The 13,878-nt window shown below is 52.5% G+C and overlaps 1 protein-coding gene across 6 annotated transcripts in view; it reads right to left on the bottom strand.

The window, feature by feature from the left end:
• Positions 1-1,401: 1,401 nt before the first annotated feature.
• DHX30 (DExH-box helicase 30) overlaps positions 1,402-13,878 on the bottom strand; it is a gene marked incomplete at its 5' end in the record, with an annotated part of 40,929 nt that continues 28,452 nt past the window's right edge. For all 6 annotated transcript variants that reach the window (XM_084618946.1, XM_084618947.1, XM_084618948.1 and 3 more), the window contains 11 exons: positions 1,402-1,730; positions 2,815-2,950; positions 3,272-3,379; positions 4,008-4,165; positions 4,660-4,819; positions 4,901-5,094; positions 5,716-5,797; positions 6,406-6,612; positions 8,271-8,446; positions 10,603-10,707; positions 12,258-12,336. In XM_084618946.1, the coding sequence (XP_084475072.1) occupies positions 1,495-1,730; positions 2,815-2,950; positions 3,272-3,379; positions 4,008-4,165; positions 4,660-4,819; positions 4,901-5,094; positions 5,716-5,797; positions 6,406-6,612; positions 8,271-8,446; positions 10,603-10,707; positions 12,258-12,336 (1,641 nt within the window). In that variant the 3' untranslated portion in view covers positions 1,402-1,494. The remainder of the gene's footprint in view (positions 1,731-2,814; positions 2,951-3,271; positions 3,380-4,007; positions 4,166-4,659; positions 4,820-4,900; positions 5,095-5,715; positions 5,798-6,405; positions 6,613-8,270; positions 8,447-10,602; positions 10,708-12,257; positions 12,337-13,878) is intronic.

Raw genomic sequence — 13,878 nt, 5'->3', positions numbered from 1 at the left:
GGAGTGCTTCAATTACACTGGCAAGGGGCTGCTTCATGTCTTTGCTTCAGTTATAGCCCAGTGCAAGCACTGAAGGCAATGACAGGCTAGTTTTTGCTCCTGTAGTTATTTCCCACCAGGAAAGTTGCTGGCTCCTGGGTGGGAGGATGGAGCTCCTAGTGGCTTACTAGCAGCCCAATTAGAAGTGTAACAGGATCGAGTTACAGTACTGTGCCCTGTACATAAACTAGACTCTGGGCCATTACACACATGCCTCTGCCAGCTGCAATTAGGGTAATGTTAATCTCTTTTTAGTTACAAAGAGCAGTAGAAATAAAAATAAATTGCAAGTCCAGTGACCACCTTTCATTTCCCTGGTGGGTAAATCAGCAGCAGTACTAGAAAGCAGGCTCCTGCAATGTTAGGATACAGGACTTTCACTAGCATAACAGACATCACCTGCAAAGCCACTGTCAGATACCAGCTCCGCTGCAGCACTCTCCAGCTACCCGTCTCACACACTTTACAGACATGACGGAATTTATCCTCACAACAGCCCTGTGAGGTAGGTTGCTATCTTCATCAACAGACAGGGGACTGAGACAGAGCTGGGATGAGAGCTCGTGCCTCAGAACGTTGTGCGTTAGTCACAGAACCCTGCTTCTGTGCTACCCTGGTCCCAGATCATAGAAAAACAGGGATTAGCATTACTCAAGGAGACGGGCTACCAAAATGAGTGGCATCTGCAATTGCTTTATGGTTTGTACAGGTTACAGGGAGCTGGCCTCCTTGACAGATGGAGAACAAGAAATTTAAAAAAATAAAAATCAAAAAAGGACAAAAATACAGGCAGATAGAAACTACACGACATCTCACACTCCTAATGCCAACACAGCTTGATTTGTGCAGCAGGAAACCGCTTCTAGCCGCTACAGGCTCAGAGATGCCCTCTGCATGGAATGTTGGGTCCAGCCCCTTCCAGGGCTCGCTCTCCCTCCTGCCTCTTCAGACTGGGCTCAGCAAGTGGAAAGTTAAGACGACAAACCACCACCCTGCAGCAAAGCTGCCAGCTCTGCTCTGGCTGGCCCCGACCCTCAGTGCAAGCACAGCCATGAGCTGAAAGTCCATCTTCTGCCTATGCTGAGAGCTGCTCTGGGCATGACCCGCAGGGTGAAGGCAACGGAAGGGTTGCAGGAGTCAGCCATGTCTATTCCTTTCCAGTTCAGGGGCTACGACGACCTTTGGAACAGAGGAAGTGGCTTTCCATTGAACTCTGGGGCGTCAGCACTTCCAGTCCATTCTCTGTGCCTCAGCAGCGGCCGACGCCAGGGCGGTGCTGGTTCCTCCTACACGATGACCATGCCCGGAGCCAACAGCAGGAGATTCTGACAACACTGATCTTCTAGGATGGAGAGAGATGACTTCACAAGGGATAAATAGAACTTTATTTAAATAAACATTTGTGAACATCTTTATACAAATTACAAGTCCCCACGCTCAATCCTCCACCTCTATCTAGGCACCAAAGCTGCCAGGAGGTCCCTTGAGCAGATCCACCAAGATGTCAAGCAGCTGGCTGTGTTGATGGTGCAGGTCCCCCGGGATAGCAGACATTTCATAACACAGGCAGGTTTCCACCATCTTGGAGAGTGACACACGGAAATCACGCAAGAGGCGGATTGTGTACGAGTCTCCTTCCAGCACCAGAAGGTCACTGTCAGTCAGAGAGACTGTTGCCCGCCAGCCATCATCTTGGGGGAAAAGAAAGGAGCAGTTGAGTGGAGTTAAGCAGCAGGATGGAGCTGACTGGGCCCAGCATGTCAAAATGCACTTCAGCCTTTCCCCTGCCGCTGCAGCAGGAGGGATTGGTGCAGACCCACCCCCTGCCCTCAGTTTGCCAAAGTCTGAGATCCCCTCTGCAAGCCGTGCTCACCTGCCAGAGCGCTCAGGCTCCTCCACACATTTCCCACAGGAGCAGCTCGAGGTCTGTGCACACACGAAAGGAAGACAGGGAGAAGCAACTCACTAGGGCCTGGCACCTCACTGATGGCTTTACCCTCACTCACTCCAGACTGCTGCCTTGGAAGAGGGACTGGGAAAGGCAGCAGTAGCCATGAACAGGAGGTTACGTTCCCAAGGATGTACAGACCCTGGGGCCTGCTGAGGTACTGCTTCCATCTGAACTGATAAAGTCGTATCTCCCTGGGGAGGAGAAATTGTTCCTCAGCTCCAGCCCCCACCTCCAGTAGCAAGTGACCGAGTTTAGGCCAGAAGCCATTGTCCACCTCCTGCAGGTGTATTCCACACACATCAGGCCCTCGAGCTGTCGGGAACTGGCCCCAGCTTGTGAAATGTTAGCTGCCGAGCACGACATTTCACAAACACCTGCTTATTCAGACACCGTCTGGGTCCGGCAGCCCTTCCTGCCTCAGGCTCTAAGCCAGCTAGAGGTGAATGGTCCGAAAGCCACGGTGTATCTATCTTACCAGCTTCCAGCCCAAAGCAAGAGTCCAACATGCAGGCAGCAGAGGACACAGAACTGGGAGCATGCAGGGGAAGGCTGGGAGCATGGGCCAGGTGGGTGGGCTCCAGCAGCTGGATGGTGTGGGTAGACCAGTTTATAGGTAAGTAACCACTGCCTCCATGGTGCTCAAAGGGTTAACTCTGCCAGGAGCTAATGGGGAGAGCTCACACAGGCGCAAGGGCTCCTGCACTGACAAATGCCTCAGTTTACCCCCCAGTACCGACAGGGGGCAGGGACTGAGCAGAGGCGGGGAGGCAGAACGGCAGCGTAGCATGACGGGCGGAGCAGGGGGAACCAGCCGTAGCACCCACCTCGGACGTGGATGTCCGTGTCAGTCATGAGCAGAACAGCCAGCGGATGGACCTGGGAGGAATCCCGCACAAACACCCCACCATTGGACTTCACCGCCATGAAGTACGTCAGCCAGCGGCTGTAGAGCTTAGAGGCCTCCCTGGTCAGGAAAAACAGGGCGTTACTGCCAACCACATGCAGGTCCCTGCTCCCCACCCACCCAACCCCTCCCGCTTACACCACGCCAGGCTCAGCCCAGAGCGAAGGGCCTGGAGGGGATGGCCCTGTCCAAAGGGTGAGACCAGGCAGCCCTGGAACAGCAGAGCTCCTTTTCAGAACGACAGCAAGAGAGCAGCCCCAGCAAACCCACCTACGAGGAGGTTCCCGCCCCAGTGTCCAGGGGAGCTCACTCCCTTCCCCGCGGTACTGGCCTCAGCATGTGCCAGAACCATCTGCCCCCGCGTTCACACCCGCCACTTGCCTGTTGATGGTCGACTTGTGAAGCAGGACGGTGCCAGCCTTTGTCCGATAAGAGTAACTGTTGGGCTTGAATTTTCCCTGCCGGGTCACTTTGCCTTGTCTCACCTGAGAACAGGAAAGGCATCTCAGCAAGCAGGAGAGTCAGTCTATACACAGGCCTGCCAGGTGCTGCTGGAATCCAGGGCAACCAGCAAGACCTGGGCAGGGGTTTCCCTCCTGGACACCCTGAGCTGCTGTGGCAGCCTTGCTCTCTCCCTGCTGGTGGCAGAGGATGGCTAGGGGCAGGAAGAAGTTGCGATAGCCAGCCCTGGCTGCTGCAAAGCATATCACAGGAGTCAGAGGATTGGGGAGCCCAACTGGGGAGGAATTGTCCATCACCTCAGTGAGCCATGGCTGGACGAGCACAGGCCTGTGTTGGAGCCTGGCTGGTTTGGCAGTGGGAGAGATTTGCGGGGCGGGGTTGATTGTGTCACACAGGACGGGGAGCAGGCAATTTGCCCTCGGCCGTGCCCTGCCAACAGAGACATGAGCACAGAGCCCCAGTGGAAGGAGAGTGATCCCAGACCACAGCCCCACCCTCTCACACACACTATGCAAATGGACAATGTCCAGGGAGCCAGAAGATTGTGGGGTGGGGCCACAATGCCCAGGAGTGCAGGCAGCCTGCTGAGTCCTGGGACTGGGGCAGCCACAAAGGAAAGGAGGGAGCTCCCAGTCACCAGAGGGCTCCTACCTGGATGAGGTTGGGGTACAGGCCGGCCATGAGGACGCCTTTCACCAGCTCCTCCTCCTCGCTGTACTGGTTGCAGGCCGCAGAGGGCATGGTGCAGTCTGCGGGTGCTGACACCAGGAAGGTTTCGTAGATGTTCTCAGAGAACTGCTTGACAAGGCCTGTGGGGAGGAGTCAGGCCAGGCATAAGCACCCAGCTCTCAGCACAGGAGCTGCTCCCACCCCTTTTAAGCCCCAGCTTTGCTCCCTTCCCTCAGCGGGATGGGCTCCCTTGGTCAGAGACAGACAGACTCCTGAGGGTCTGTGCGGAAGCACCCACACCTGTCTGGGTCACGTGAGGCCGATTCACTTGCTGTCACAGGCAAATACCTGGCCCGAGGCTCTCTGGCAGTTCCTGTGCAGAAGAGCAGGAGGCCCAGCTGTGCAGTCACTCAAAGGCCCAAAGTCAGGGCTCGCCCACAAGCAGGAGTCTAGTTTAAGGAGGGATTTGCCCAGAGCCCCACCCCCATGCATTCACCCCCCCCTTAGCACCCCCATGACAGCCAAGCTCTCGCCCCTTGGGCCTAGGATGCAGGGCCTCTACTGCATGGTATTTGTTCCTGCCAATTGAGCCAAACCCTTGGGCTCTGACGGTGGGAGGGGCCTGTGGACTCACCATTGATGAAGCGCAGGCTGGGGGCGTAGAGGAAGTACTCCTGCAGGTAGTTATCTCTGGCACGGCTATCTCTGCGTCTCAGCACCTCCTCCCAGCCTGCCACAGCCCTGACAAAGGCCAGGTGATCGCTCCCACTCTCTCTGCTCAAAACGGCCTTCGCCTAGAGCCAGGAAGCTGAGTTAGATGAGCAATAAACCCTCCTCGCCCCCTCCCTGCCACAGTCCCAGCAGGCAGCCCTCACCTTGTCCACCTCCGCTCGGTTCTGCAGGCTGCTGCTGAAGGGGTCCCGAGTGAGGCAGGAGACTATGACGAGCAGCGGATGAAGGCAGCGATAGATGGATGCCAAGACAATGGCTTTGGCCAGTCGAGGGTCTGTGGAGATTTGGGCCAGGCGTTTGCCCAGCGTGGTGAGGGCTTCCCTCTGATCCAGCACTCCTGCAACAGAACCATGCACAGGGGCACATCCATCAGCCTCCCCGCAGCACCGACAGGACAGGGAAGGGGAGGCCACTGGTTTCAGACACAGTGCCGCTCAGCAGGTAGGGCAAGGACCCTGCAGAGACATCCTGCTGAGTGCAGCAACCTAACGCAGGAGACTGGGGTGCCAGCCAATGAGTCACCTCCAGGATGGGCATGGCCCCCTGGGTTCCAGACACAAACCTTCAGGACCACATTGCCCTGGGGGAGTCACTGAGCCCCCAGAAGCTTCCAACCTCTTAGGAAAGAGTGAAAGGGCTGCAAGATGACCATGTGGTCAGCTGTGCACCCAGCTGTAACTCCTGGAACCATCACTCTCCTCCCTCTCTTTTGATCTCACCTGGAGTCTCCTCTACCATTATAAGCAAAGCAGTGCGCAAAATCAAGAGTTAGATCAGCACAAGCTAAGTGAATATGGCTAGAATGGTCCCAGCTACTCCCAGCTCTGATCGAGGGCTCAGATGCATTGTTGAGATCCCACCCCAACCCAGAGCAAGAGGATCCCGTCCCAAGCCCAGCATCTTACATCTGGACTGGAGCTGTGGCTCCTGTCCCTTTCCACATTCAGTGTTAACTCACCAATTTCCTGCAGGAGGATCACTGCTTCATCCACAGCTTTGATGTCAGGGCTATCCAGAGCCTTGGAGAGGAATTCGACTGCCTGCAACGCACATGCAGAGACAACGTGAGACTCCCCCAGCACAGGATCAACTCTGATCCACGCAGAGTTAGAGGCAGAAGAATTCTCCACACTGCCCAGAAATGGCTGCTCTACATCGAAACACTGGAATGTCATTTCCTCTTTACCCACAGGGACACCGAGTTCAGTGCTCTGCATTTCCGCATGGCGCTACGTATGCTGGGCGCTAACCCTGGCTAATCTGCACATTTCCTTCCTGGGGGCTCCCTTCATTAGCACTACTGTTTAGGGCAGGAAGAGACAGCAAAAACTATAGCTCACTGAAATTATAAGGGAGTATAGGGAGGCAAAGTAAAATTATCAGTGCTCAGACAAACAGGATCTTTAATGAGTATCCATGGACAAGACCATAGGGCCCCCTAAGCACGGCGTCAGCACACGGGTTCAGTACCAACTCTCGGAGAACACCCGACCTACTTATCAGCTGCAGCACCCTGGATTTCCCCTGTTTACTGCCTGCAGACCTGAGCTCAAAACCACTGACTGGAAGGGGCACAGAGCAGGCAGAGTCACGCTGGCAGAGGGAGTTCTGCCAGCACTGTGGTCTCCTAGCCATGTGCTACACCTACCGTCTTCTCTGGCATGTGGATCTTGGCCTGCACCACCAGGTTCTCCAGGGGAGTGCGCAGGATTTCAGGGACCTGGAAAGTGGGCATTTTGTCCAGGCGGCTGCGAGGGAAGAGGTGATAGGCAAAGCCTGACTGGCAGCGGCCAGCACGCCCTCGCCTCTGCACAACGTTTGACTTTGACACCCACACAGTTTCCAGGCAGGAGACCTGGGGGAAGAGGAACGTTAGAGGCAAGTGCTCCTGCTGCGATTTAGTCTGTTTCACCAAGCTCCCCCTCTAGCCCAGAGACCTGAGGAACCCCTGCCCCAAGAGCTTTCCACATCACCTAGCTCAGACCTAGCTGCTTCTCTAGTGTGCAGAAGCTCTCCCCATTCTCCTCAGTCCTGGGCCAGTTAGTGACACACACCCACCGCTTTTGGGGCAAAGTGCTTTGCAAGCAACCTGCTATAGGGACTAGACACAGTAACTGTACCCACCGCCGAGATGCAACTGCCTCTAGGGTTGAACACCTAATCAGGAGCAGCAATGAAGAATGTTGCAGCAAGCAACAGGGGAAGCTAGGTATGTAAAGTGTAGAGACTTACACGGGGATTTGGAGGAGGGGAGAGCTAGATAAAACAACCCTTAATTGAGCACAGCGTGGGCAAGGACCTTGCTTGTACATTTCATACAAACCCTGGCATCTCAGACACACACCACCCCCCAGCATTATGACGGGGCATTGGAAAGAACCCTGGGACCTTTACCTTCCACTAAGGCAAACTCCAGAGTTGGGCTGAAGGGACCTTGATTTCACATCTCTGCCAAACGGCAGCCATAAACACACAAGCTCTCCCAGCAGTTTAAAACGGGTCTCAGTGGAACCCATGTCCCCGTTGTACTGCCCTGCTCCAATGACAGCAGCCAACAAGCCGGATCTGCACGTGAGCCAGCTGTGCAAAGCTTAGCACCTGCCTTCCTTCTTCACAGCCTTCTCTCTCATATCCCTGGCAGAGCCGAAGGGAAACGCCAAGCTTGGCGCCATCTGCTGGACAAAGTCTGCACACTCCCCGCTACCCCCCAGTATTCAACAGCATCCTTTAGCTCAGTGATTCTCAAGTGCGGCCACCACGACTTGTGGACCAGGCTGTCAATCGTACATTTTAACTGTTATAACTGAGGCCACCGTGAATTTGTTGTGGCCACAGCAAAAATTCATTTGAGAACCAGCACACTGATTCAGCCTTGCTGAATGCTGCTGACTCCAGGGAGAGGGGCTCCCGTGGACCTGGGCATAGTGCTATGCTGATTAAGAACCTGCTTTAAATCCTATTCAGTCTCTCTTGATGTCTGGGCAATTGGGAGCCAAGTGTGCGGCAGAAGCATGCCTGCCTCATGCCACTACTCAACAGCGCTCGCTCCAACTGGTGGAGCAGCAGCCAGCTTGGTTTGGCTACTAGGAAGTGACTGATGAGAGTCTGTTAGGGAGGGCTGTAAGGCAGGGAGATCCACTGAGGGTGGCACACAGACAACAGGATTTGTTCAGGGGTAAGTTTCCTGGTGCACACTGGGGTGGGCTGTGCACTGGGAGGGAGGTGGCTCAGACAGCCAACGCTCCCTGCGCAATCAATCACCATCACCTGTGCCTGAGAAGAATTCTTTTGTTTTTGACCTGCCTCTGAGATGAGGGGGAAGGAGAGGAGGGGGCATTATCCCTGCTCTGCGGAGATCACATGCAAAGTGAATCAGCAATTCAAGCCATGAGCACCAGCAATTCAAGCCATGAGTTAATAGCAGGCGGGGGACATCTCAAATGCTGCTTTAAGAATCATGCATCAGCTGCAGCTTGTTCCATGAATGCACACGGGACACACAAGAGCCAGCACCTTTGTCTTGAGGTCATAGCGCTCCTCCTTGTGAGTGCCGCTGTCTACCACATGCACAATGTCATTGATGGTGATGGAGGTCTCAGCAATGTTGGTAGCCAGGACGATCTTTCTCACTCCAGGTGGGGGCCGCTGGAAGATGTTCTGCTGGTCCATCATGGGGATGTTGGAGTGCACTGGCATGAGAAAGTGCAGAGTTAGCCTGGCCCTGCTCTGCCCACCAGCACCAGTTAGGGAGGAGGTCAGGTCTACTCAGCCCTCCAGAGCTCTCTCTGTACTGCTCATGCTCTTCCTTCACGTAGGCACCTTCTCTCAGCCCCCTGTGAGAGGCTGGGGCTAGTCACTGCCATCACATGCAAAGATAGCTGTTTCTAATGTTGGCATTACAGCAAACAGCCAACCAATGGTTTCAGAGTAACAGCCGTGTTAGTCTGTATTCGCAAAAAGAAAAGGAGTACTTGTGGCACCTTAGAGACTAACCAATTTATTTGAGCATAAGCTTTCGTGAGCTACAGCTCACTTCATCGGATGCATACCGTGGAAACTGCAGCAGACATTATATACACACAGAGATCATGAAACAATACCGCCTCCCACCCCACTGTCCTGCTGGTAATAGCTTATCTAAAGTGATCATCAAGTTGGGCCATTTCCAGCACAAATCCAGGTTTTCTCACCCTCCACCCCCCCACACACAAACTCACTCTCCTGCTGGTAATAGCCCATCCAAAGTGACTCTGAAGAGAGTTGTCACTTTGGATGGGCTATTACCAGCAGGAGAGTGAGTTTGTGTGTGTGTGGGGGTGGTGGTGGAGGATTTGTGCTGGAAATGGCCCAACTTGATGATCACTTTAGATAAGCTATTACCAGCAGGACAGTGGGGTGGGAGGAGGTATTGTTTCATGATCTCTGTGTGTATATGTCTGCTGCAGTTTCCACGGTATGCATCCGATGAAGTGAGCTGTAGCTCACGAAAGCTTATGCTCAAATAAATTGGTTAGTCTCTAAGGTGCCACAAGTACTCCTTTTCTTTTAGCCAACCAATGGTTCTCCCAGGCTTACTCATCAGACCCACCACTGCATCCGCCAATAATCCCAAAACCAAACTTTGGAAGAGTCAAGCACAGTAAAATGAAACAGCAGATGGCAAAATACTCCAGGTGCTGCAGATAGGAAGGGTTCATTTCAAACTCTGTGACCTAAAAAATAACAGTGGTTTTCAACCTGTGGTCCACGGACCACTGGGGCTCTGCAGACTATGTCCAAGGGATCCGTTGTCGTTACCATAGAACAATGGCTTTTGACCTATGGTCTGTGGACCCCAGGGGGTCTGCAGACTATGTCTAAGATTTCCAAAAGGGTCGGTACCTCCATTTGAAATTTTTAGAGGTCGGCAAAAAAAAAAAAAAAAGAAGTTAAAAACCACTGCCCTCGATTGAACAGAGCACACATGGACTTTCCCGAGGACTCCACTTTTCCCGCCCTGCTCTTCCTCCTGGGCCCGATTAGGGGATGGGGTCTGTCTCAGCTATGACATAATGCCACCTGACCAGCAGGGGCTGCAGCCAAAGGCCTGTAACTCCAACCCACACATTTCCTCTTATGGCTCAGGGACCTGGGGAAATTCCTGACAGCAGATGGGCTTGCATGCTGAGGGCCCCAAAGAACAACAGGTAAGTGGAGCAATTGGCCCAGATATAAGCAAGTATGTTTCAGAAGAGAGCATCCCCTGCTCACACATCTCAGCATGCCGCAGCCTGGTTATGGAGCTCGGCCATTTGGCATGTGGTAGGAAGGCACCAGATATGAAGCACTATTTTGCAAAAATGTTTTAAAATATCCTGTTGGGATAAAAACTAAGTTACATGCGCAGTGTGAAGCTGCACCTAGAATTAGGAATCACACACGCCCAGCCCTCACTCTGCCCAATTCCCTGGCCCCAGCAGAGCTCTGTGCTGGCTCCAACTTACAGCAGATGATTCAAGAGCCCTGGAATTCATAGGTGGAGATTCCCCTTGCTACACTATTTAGGAGCTCAGCACATAGCTACAGCGAACATGGTATTCGGTGGGCTCCATGATGGCAGACAGGGAGTGAGTTTGTCCCCCTCAAATCCCCACAGGCCTCAGCAGCAGCCAGGTCAGCATGGCCCGGGCAATCTGCCCCAAATGCAGTTACATGACAGGCTTACCATTGTGTCTGATGCATCCAAATTGATTCTGCATCAGACAGCAACAGCTGGAAGTGTTACTTAAATACCATGTTTCAGCCCCAACCATCTCTCCCTCTCCCCCAAGCACTAGAGAGCAGAGGCCTGGCAATGCCATCTCACCTGGTAAGACAAGGTACCGGCTGTTCTGAGAGCCGAGTGTTTCCAGCAGACGCTGCTGCACTCCTTTGATCTCCTGCCAGCCAGGAAGGAAGCAGAGGACCCCACCTAGGAAGGATCAAGAGCAGAACAGGCAACACAGAGATGCATGGGGCTCTTTTCCAAGCTGCAGACAGACACCATGACTCTTACTGAGATTCCCCAGGACTCCTTGGAGTATGGGAGACCTGGCACAGAGGTATTTCCCTGTCTAGACCCAGAAACATGAACAGGAGACTAACAGGTTACCACGTCTGTATCAGGACTGATCATCACTGAAACCCGTCAGACACATGCCCATACAGATCACAGACAAACAGCAACATGTAAGCCACCCCTCTAGCTTGGGGACCCTGGGGAGTTACAAAATCAAATCAAGAGGGAGAATGTAGTGGGTGATTTAATACATGCCACAGCCTGTCCATGCACTCAGACACAGTATAATCAACTCCCTCACACTGGCTGACTCGTGGGGTATTCTGCCATTGAGACAGACATCAGCACCAGGTGTCCTGGGATCCCAGCTCAGTGTCATGAGAGGAAATGGAGCTTATTGGCTTTGAAACAGCCAGACTTCCTAAAAGCATGGTTTTGAAACCAGCCTTCATCTTTCCAGGGGAGATGCAGCATTCTATGCCGTTTACTGGGGGGGAGCTCAACCTTAAAAAAATAACCAGAGACCCTGTTTGCTCTGTGGGAACATGAGATCCCTGGGCATTGGTACAGATGCAGCTGCTGCACTCCGTCCTGGGGTGGCTTCATTTCTGTGGTACAGTGCGTCTCCATCTCTGAAGCCCTATACTCCACGTTGAAAAATGCCATGCAAGTCAAATATTATTTGCCAACACAGTGACCACCACTCTACCCAGTGTCCAGACACCACGCTGCACGCTCCAGGAGACTCAAGAAAGTACGGTCACCACTCTCCCGTACAGGATGCAAAGTTGCACAGTGCATTTGTATAGCGGGTTACTTTATCCCCAAGAGACAGACATGCCAACTGATTTATAGCTATTGGTGCGACCTCAAGAGACTTGGGGATGTCACCCCATTTTTATTATATGGCAACGCTTTACACACAAATCCACTTGCTTGGCTCACTCTTGTTACGGTATGCAGACTCGGAGGTTACCAGTGCCTGCATCCTTTGCTGACAAACTCTTCAGATCTTCTTGCAGCCTCAGTGAATCCCAGACATGGGGTCTCTCTGTAGCTCACAGCAGCCCCAGGCACATGGCAGCCGCACACTAATGGCAATAGGGTTTACCCTGGGCTGCCTGAGGGTAAAAGGGCTCAGAGAGCAGATCCAGTACAAAGGGGTTGATGACACATTCACACGGGTGCTTTCAGGCACCGCTGACCTCAATTTTGTGGCTGTTCCACTGCCAGGGCCCAGAAGACAGTGCTCTCAGCCAGCAAGACCCTGGCAATACAAGGACCAAAGGCTGGTCTTGCCAAGTACCTTCAGTGCCCACAGAGAAAGAGAGGATGCCCAGCCCCTTGCAAGAGCCAGCCCTATTTTATGAGTCTGATCTGCTTTGGCAAAGGGACCAGGCTCTACCCGCTCTTTGCCCATCTTCCAAAACCCCAGGCAAGGGAGAAAGTAATGCAGCACCTACCTGGCTCTCCGTGGGCGTCGATCTGGAGCACAAGGTCAGTGATCAGCTCAAGGTCGAGGACACATTCATCGTCTGATTGCTAAGAAACACAGGAGGATATGTAAATACTGAGGTAGCAGCAGTGACCCAATGGGCGGGGAGAGGGGTACTACACACCCCGCAGCATCCCCCTAAGATGGCAAACACCTTTAATAAGAGCCGTGGGCTAGTGGTCTGATCACAGCACTACGAGCCATGAACTCCAGGAGCCTTAAGTTAGGCTCAGACTCATTCTGGTCACCACCTCTGCTGTACAGTGAGGATACCACCTCCCTTCCCCCATCTGTGAGGTTTGCAAGGATTTGTAAATATCAGCATTATGGATTATATTGTCACCACCAGCTCATTTAAATCATGGCTTTTGGTTGGGGCAGGCGGGTGCTACAGGAGAATGGGACATCAGTGAAACAACTGGGCAGCAGGAGGCCGAGGCTTTTCTTTGCATCTCTTTGCAAGTGAGAAAGAGAGCGCCCCCAAGGAGTGGGGCAGGCAACTGGATGATAAAGGTCTTTTAAGAGGATAACAGAACCAGAAAGAGTAATGCAGAGAGAGAGAGAGAGAGTGTGTGTGAGTGGTGAAGATGGCCGGGCACTGGACCCTGCTGTGATTGGATACACCCCAGAAGCCATCAAATATTACGAAGAATCTATACATAGGGAAGCGTTCCAGGTGGACAGAGTTCATAAAAATAGGCCCCAGCTGCAGCATGTGCAAGGACAGAACTAGGAAAAGGAGAATTCACGCACGTAGGTAATCTACAGTTGTTTAACTGGAGCTGTTAGCTAACTAGTTTGCAGTCTGGACACTCCACAGACATGTGTGTTTATTACTAGAGGCCAGAGTAAACCATAACCCGGTGTGCCCTGCTTCAAACTTCTCTGGAGTGTCCAGACTTACAGGTATACTTACCAAAAAAAAAAAAAAAAAAAAAAGGAGTACTTGTGGCACCTTAGAGACTAACCAATTTATTTGAGCACAAGCTTTCGTGAGCTACAGCTCACTTCATTGGATGCATTCAGTGGAAGATACAGTGGGGAGATTTATATACACAGAGAACATGAAACAATGGGTGTTACCATACACACTGTAAGGAGAGTGATCAGGTAAGGTGAGCTATTACCAGCAGGAGAGGAAAAAAAACAACCTTTTGTAGTGATAATCAAGGTGGGCCATTTCCAGCAGTTGACAACAACATGTGAGGAACAGTAGGGGGGGAAAAATAAACGTGGGGAAATAGTTTTACTTTGTGTAATGACCCATCCACTCCCAGTCTTTATTCAAGCCTAATGTAACGGTGTCCAGTTTGCAAATTAATTCCAATTCAGCAGTCTCTCATTGGAGTCTGGTTCTGAAGTTTTTTTTGTTATAATATTGCAACTTTTAGGTCTGTAATTGAGTGACCAGAGAGATTGAAGTGTTCTCCAACTGGTTTTTGAATGTTATAATTCTTGACATCTGATTTGTGTCCATTTATTCTTTTACATAGAGACTGTCCAGTTTGGCCAATGTACATGGCAGAGGGGCATTGCTGGCACATGATGGAATATATCACATTGGTAGATGTGCAGGTGAACGAGCCTCT

Source organism: Lepidochelys olivacea, assembly GCF_965140295.1.
Source record: "Lepidochelys olivacea isolate rLepOli2 genome assembly, chromosome: 2".
Classification (NCBI taxonomy): domain Eukaryota; kingdom Metazoa; phylum Chordata; order Testudines; family Cheloniidae; genus Lepidochelys; species Lepidochelys olivacea.
Note: the sequence above shows the minus strand (reverse complement) of the source record. Positions and strands in the feature narration are given on the sequence as shown.